The sequence below is a fragment of the Thalassophryne amazonica genome, chromosome 6 (assembly GCF_902500255.1).
Source record: "Thalassophryne amazonica chromosome 6, fThaAma1.1, whole genome shotgun sequence".
Classification (NCBI taxonomy): domain Eukaryota; kingdom Metazoa; phylum Chordata; class Actinopteri; order Batrachoidiformes; family Batrachoididae; genus Thalassophryne; species Thalassophryne amazonica.
The window spans coordinates 11,013,768-11,021,068 of NC_047108.1; the positions used below are offsets into that span (position 1 = coordinate 11,013,768).

Below are 7,301 nucleotides of genomic sequence, written 5' to 3' on the forward strand. Positions count from 1 at the left end.
TTTTCTTTTTAAGAAATTCCTTTGTTCCACTGCAAGTCCAAGCTCTTCAACTGGCGATGCAACAGACAAACGTTGCCTGACCTCCAGTCAAATCCACAGCCTATAATGCTGTATAATATAAAGCCTATAACTCCAACATTTTCATGGCTGTTTTGGTGGCTTCCCTCACTCCCTCACTAGTCTCCTTCACTGCCTACTCCATGTGTCTATATATTCCTGTATCCATCCCTTGACTTGTATCAAGAAAAGTGATGATTTACCATAAATTCATCAAAATGTGACATGGTATTTTTTTTTCTTTTCGCTATATGACAGTATATATATATATATTTTTTTTTAGTTCGGTTACTTTGGACATTTTTTTTTAAATATGCTGTTTATGCAAAATGGATGCATTTATTCCTGTACATATTTTAAAGCCAATGCTTGGGTGCTAATACAACCCCTGGCAAAAATTATGGAGTCACCGGCCTCGGACGATGTTCATTCAGTTGTTTAATTTTGTAGAAAAAAAGCAGATCACAGACATGACACAAAACTAAAGTCATTTCAAATGGCAACTTTCTGGATTTAAGAAACACTATAAGAAATCAAGAAAAAAAGATTGTGGCAGCCAGTAACGGTTACTTTTTTTAGACCAAGCAGAGGAAAAAAATATGGAATCACTCAATTCTGAGGAAAAAATTATGGAATCACCCTGTAAATTTTCATCCCCAAAACTAACACCTGCATCAAATCAAATCTGCTCGTTAGTCTGCATCTAAAAAGGAGTGATCACACCTTGGAGAACTGTTGCACCAAGTGGACTGACATGAATCATGGCTCCAACACGAGAGATGTCAATTGAAACAAAGGAGAGGATTATCAAACTCTTAAAAGAGGGTAAATCATCATGCAATGTTGCAAAAGATGTTGGTTGTTCACAGTCAGCTGTATCTAAACTCTGGACCAAATACAAACAACATGAGAAGGTTGTTAAAGGCAAACATACTGGTAGACCAAGGAAGACATCAAAGCATCAAGACAGAAAACTTAAAGCAATATGTCTCAAAAATCGAAAAATGCACAACAAAAATGAGGAACGAATGGGAGGAAACTGGAGTCAACGTTTGTGACCGAACTGTAAGAAACCGCCTAAAGGAAATGGGATTTACATACAGAAAAGCTAAACGAAAGCCATCATTAACACCTAAACAGAAAAAAACAAGGTTACAATGGGCTGAGGAAAAGCAATCGTGGACTGTGGATGACTGGATGAAAGTCATATTCAGTGATGAATCTCGAATCTGCATTGGGCAAGGTGATGATGGTGGAACTTTTGTTTGGTGCCGTTCCAATGAGATTTATAACGATGACTGCCTTAAGAGAACATGTAAATTTCCACAGTCATTGATGATATGGGGCTGCATGTCAGGTAAAGACACTGGGGAGATGGCTGTCATTACATCATCAATAAATGCACAAATTTATGTTGATATTTTGGACAATTGAAAGGATGATGAAATCATTTTTCAAGATGATAATGCATCTTACCATAGAGCAAAAACTGCGAAAACATTCCTTGCAAAAAGACACATAGGGTCAATGTCATGGCACAGGGTCAATGTCAACGAGCAGATCTGATTTGATGCAGGTGTTAGTTTTGGGGATGAAAATTTACAGGGTGATTCCATAATTTTTTCCTCAGAATTGAATGATTCCATATTTTTTTTCCCTCTGCTTGGTCTAAAAAAGTAACCGTTACTGACTGCCATATTTTTTTCTTGATTTCTTATAGTGTTTATTAAAGCCAGAAAGTTGCCATTTGAAATGACTTTAGTTTTGTGTCATGTCTGTGATCTGCTTTTTTTCTACAAAATTAAACAACTGAATGAACATCTTCCGAGGCCGGTGATTCCATAATTTTTGCCAGGGTTTGTAATTTGGACTGTTTGTATTTAGTGTGATAATGAAATTCAAATGGTCATCGAATTACAGAAATCTGATTTTAAAGGCGTTAACGTGTATCCAGAAAGTATTCACAGCGCTTCACTTTTTCCACATTTTATGTTGCAGACTTATTCTAAAATTGAGTAAATTCATTTTCCCCCTCAAAATTCTACTCACATCCCCTCATAATGACATGAAAAATGCTTTTTTATTAAAAAAAAAAAAAAAAAAACTAAGAAATTGCATGTACATAAGTATTCACAGCCTTTTCTCAACACTCGGTACAAGCTTGGTGCACCTATCTTTGGGCAGTTTTGTTTATTCCTCTTTGCAGCACCTCTCAAGCTCCATCGGGTTGGATGGGGAGCATCGGTGCTCAGCCATTTTCAGATCTCTCCAGAGATGTTCAATCAGATTCAGGTCTGGGCTCTGGCTGGACCACTCAAGGACATTCACAGAGTGTCCTAAAGCCACTCCTTTGATATCTTGGCTGTGTGTTTAGGGTCATTGTCCTGTTGAAAGATGGACCGTCACCCCAGTCTGAGGTCAAGAGCGCTCTGGAGCAGGTTTTCATCCAGGATGTCTCTGTACATTGCTGCATTCATCTTTCCCTCAATCCTGACTAGTCTCCCAGTTCCTGCTACTATAAAACATCCCCACAGCATGATGCTGCCACCACCATGCTTTACTGTAGGAATGGTGCCTGGTTTCCTCCAAACATGATGCCAAAGAGTTCAATCTTTGTCTCATCAGACCAGAGAATTTTGTTTCTCATGGTCTGAGAGTCCTTCAGGTGCTTTTTGGCAAACTCCAGGTGGCCTGCCATGTGCCTTTTACTAAGGAGTGGCTTCCATCTGCCCATTCTACCATGCAAGCTTGATTGGTGGATTGCTACAGAGATGGTTGTCCTTCTGGAAAGTTCTCCTTGCTCCACAAAGGAATGCTGGACCTCTGACAAAGTGACCATCGGGTTCTTGGTCACTTCCCTGACTAAGCCTTGCATATGTCTCAATAAGACTGAACAATAATGATTACATCCTGTGAAAGTGGTGTCTCTGATTTCACTCCTGCTGTGTTCTCTCTCTCTCACACACACACACACACACACACACACACAGCCATGTGGAATTCTTGTCCACAGGAAAACGGTGTTCCTCCACCAGCCTTCTCCAGACTTGTCAGGGCTCCGTGTAGCGTAGCTTACCAATAACTCAAAGGGCTGGGAGCTGGTCCACGTCACGGCTATCCTGTTAACAGCGGTCACTCGCCATCACTGTCCAACTCCATGATCACAGGAGCGGCTTCCTCGTTGAGACTTGCCGGTCTCCCGCATGTGGCATCTTAACTTAGCACAACGCTGCGGCACAAACCACAAACACGGCCGGTTTGATGCTTTCAGGAGAGGAAACACACATTGTTAGAGTTCTCCTGGCCACACGAATAATGGAAAGGATAAAATCTGTGGTTAGATCCTTGTTTTGTGGTCAGCTTCATGTCTGCAGTCTGTCCAAAATGCACTTTCCTGCTCAAAACATTGTCTTTGGAAAATCTGTCCATCTAATAAGCAACACCGGTCGTTTTACTGCCTCCTCATAAAACACAGATTTTAACCATCTTGGTGTATTCACCGTCGAAGTCCACAAAAAACATTGATTTCACACTGTAAAAAAAACATTCAGTTTTCCCCGCATTGATTTCAGTAGAGTATTTGGGAGGCGTGGCCTGACATTATGTCAAAGTCAAGTTTTCTGAGAGCTTCAGTGTTTGAGTGTTTATCAGCAGCAGGAAAAATCCGTCTAAATTCCCCAAGTTTGACTTCATTTCTCAGCGCATATGGCTCCAAAATGCAATACATCAACATTTTGATAGTTCTTTAATCATTTGGAATTGTCAGCTCATTTGACATTTTATTTACTAGTGATATGCACTTTAATTTCAAAACTTTAAATTTTAAACATATGGCATCACATAAGTCTGATTCAGACCTTTTTGAAAGTGTAACCAGTCAACATGTCACAGCTGCTGTTTTTTTTTTATTATCATTATTATTATTGGTTTTCAGTGTCGCTACACGCTGCAGTATACATATCCATATGCCTACTACATGGAGTCCGGCCCCCGCAAGAAGCTGGTGAGGAACAAACATTGCTGTCCGGACTCTCTGACGTTTTTTGTTTTATTATTTTTTGTCAGATTTTCCCATTTGGGGATCAAACGTGAATTTCTGTGTCACCTTCAGTTTGAGTACCAGCAGGCGCAGCTGGAAGCAGAGATCGAGAACCTGTCCTGGAAGGTGGAGCGAGCCGACACCTATGAGAGGGGAGTGGTGGGAGGAGAGGGGGAGCTCAACGCCAGTGACAGAGGGGTGAGAGAGGAGGAGCCAACAGAATCATTTATCAAAACACCTTAGGAGCAACATTTTCCCTGATAGTCTGCCCCCTGGTGGTTCAACATATTAATCTTTCGGCCTCACCCAAAGTGCATAAGCAGATACACTGTACTGGCCTGAATATATATATTTTTCCAGGATCTGGATGGTTTTTTGTTTGTTTTTCAGGATCTGGAGAATCAGATGCACATCGCTGAGCAGAGGCGACGCACGCTGCTGAAAGATTTCCACGACACCTGATGCTCCAATGCTACTGCAAAGCACCAGCATCTCCTTCCTTCCTTTTTCTTCCAAGACCATCCCTCGGTGCCGTCACTCTGACCCCTCCCACTTCTCTCCGCCTCCTCCTCTCGCGCGCACACGCTGCAGGGTTCCAGAGTTGCACGATTGTATCTCCTCCTCCTCCTCCATCCTTTACTCATGATTCAGAGCATCTCGATGGGCGTGGTCACACTCGGGTGGTTTTCAGATCTGATCATACAGGTCAAAGGGCGTGCGGTTTTTGTCGCGATTAGCTGACGCTATGAACTGTTCAGAGCAGTTTGTTGAGTTTGAGATTTATGCTACGACGCTGCTAAGAAAAGAGAATCATTCACTGCTGTTAGATCAAATCAATTCAAAGCTAACGTGAGAGAATAATTTGTTCTCCTACGAGGACAGTGCCGACACTGCACCGGCGCGCTGTGGTTTAACGTTGGCCATAACGGCGAGCAGCGGCTGTGTTGGTAGCAGCGACCCGCCTGGCCTGAACGCATTCACTGATATTATTCATAACCTTCTGCATGTTTGAATTTCAGTTAGTTTGAGTAATGAAGGCCTGCTGCTGATTTACTTCTGCTGATTCAAAATCTGGAAAACATCTTGTGTTTTACTGAGCGACTGTCCGGAAGTGACGACGCAGAGTTTCCATTGAGAGAAATGAGGAAAGCTGCAAATTAACGCAACCTAAAAGAAGACTGTTAAACTGTAACAACCTTATTATTATTATTATTATTATCATAGTTTCTGCAGTGTAAGTCACACCTTTTTTCTGTATTACCAGCGCTTTGGGATTGTTGTGCATTGGTGTAGTTTACTCTCTTTATTGGTGTCTATTTTGTGTATTATTATTATTATTATTATTATTAAATGTGGTTTTGTTTTTTGGGTGCGGGGTACACAAATTGTACTGGAGTATAAGTCACAGAATCTTTTATACTGCTACATTTTCTGGAGAATAAGTCAAGAATTTTTTTTTTTTTTTTTTTAACTATTTTGTGAGGTCGGTGTGACTTGTATACTGAAAAATGACACACTTACTAATTATAATGACTAATTTATATGGGACATTACCAGGAATCAAAGCACGAAACAAAATAAAATCATGAATGAGTAATAAAAGGTCCACTGCAATTCACACTATTCTTAAATTAATGAACTGATAATGCAGAAAAAAGGTATGACTTGTACACCAGAAAATACCAAAGTGTTTTTTTTTTGTTTGTTTTTTATAAAGCAACTTGTACGCTGGAAACCATGGTACATATATAAATTTGATAGACGTAACGATCGTTATAATTGCATCGCAAAGGGTTTAAATGTTTGGGCTCTTCATGTTGATCACCTGACTGCATAAATGATGATGATCAGAGCAGACACCAGTGACTTAATGTGAGATATTTGTGGAAGGATAACAAGCAGCTCCAATGTCTGGATGCTTTCAGTCTTAACGGTTCTGTCGTGAATGCTGAAGTTCAGAGACGATGGAATGGAACCGATGGATCCTATTCAACCATAAAGTCTGATCAGGCTGGATCTTGGTTGCTGTTGACCATGTGGACACATGAAGACGTATAACACAACTTCACCCACCTAATATTTCTGCGTTGTGGTTCCACCGTTAACATGGAGACGTAATGGACACATTAAAATATAAAATGGTCTCCCACTGTCTGCAGATGCAGAAAAATCCTGAAAACACTTTCTTATATGTATATATCTTATATGTAAATTTACAAATTAAAATTAGTCACTAAATCCTTCAAAACAGTGGGTCTATTTGTGACCTGTCGGATTGAAGGGGGGGCTACTGGAAAGTATTGTCAAACTAGTTGTGCAAAGAATTGTTAAATTTTTGCTCCGTGGAAAGTTGTTACTCGTTTAACACGTTTTCTTACACGAGAAACAAAATAAGCTGATTGTTTGTTTTCCAGATTTTGTGGCCACATCATCTTTATTTTCTTGGTATGAAACCGAGAAGCTGCTCGTTGTCATGGCCAAAGACGAAATGTGCGAATTATTCGCCTTCTCGTCTTTTGACGGTCTCACTGTGGTGTCGGAACTGTTGGACCGCAGGCGTACGCCAGAGCCCCAACAGCATCCTGAGCAAAGTCCGACTCTTAATCCTGCGTTCAAGACGTTTGGCTGCAGCAGGTATTCGTGTGCACGCCACCGCCGCCTCCGCTCATTAAAAGCACACACACACACACACACACTCCAAAAATAAAACATCACCTCTTTAATTTGTCTGCGAAAAACATCACCTCATCCTCTTTTCTTCTTCTTCATCTGCTTACTTTGTTTGGTTCTTTACATTCTTTTTTCTTCTCATGTTGTTCATATTTCCTCTGAAAAAGTGGATTCATAAATGAATCATTTAAAAAAAAAAAGAAAAAAGACGAAAAAAAATGCTGTAATTTTCAACGGTTGTACATTAATACAGAAATAGTTACTGAGAGTTTTTAAAACCAAGTGATGTCTCGTCTTTTTTTTTTTTTTAACACCGGGAATGAAATTAAACACGAATGTTTCCAGCTGAATCATAGAAAATTTGAGCAATGTTTGGCTTTTTTTTTTTTTTCCGCCTATAATACTTGTTTAAAATCTTGTTCCTGCCTCTGTGTGAAAACAAGTCCAAAGGTTGAAGCATTTGGGGTCTCAACACCTTGCTCGTGGGCGCTTCTGCAGGACCAGCAGGCAGTTAGGGTTCAACCCCGCAGTCAGT

At 40.4% G+C, this 7,301-nt stretch overlaps 1 protein-coding gene across 1 annotated transcript in view; it reads left to right on the top strand.

Moving 5' to 3' along the window:
- The window catches only part of arih2 (ariadne homolog 2 (Drosophila)), a 77,380-nt gene extending 70,332 nt beyond the window's left edge, over nucleotides 1-7,048 (top strand). Inside the window, exons 13-16 of the mRNA XM_034171750.1 lie at nucleotides 3,992-4,060; nucleotides 4,169-4,294; nucleotides 4,487-5,472; nucleotides 5,534-7,048. Of these exons, the coding sequence (XP_034027641.1) occupies nucleotides 3,992-4,060; nucleotides 4,169-4,294; nucleotides 4,487-4,558 (267 nt within the window). The 3' untranslated portion in view covers nucleotides 4,559-5,472; nucleotides 5,534-7,048. The remainder of the gene's footprint in view (nucleotides 1-3,991; nucleotides 4,061-4,168; nucleotides 4,295-4,486; nucleotides 5,473-5,533) is intronic.
- Nucleotides 7,049-7,301: the final 253 nt, after the last annotated feature.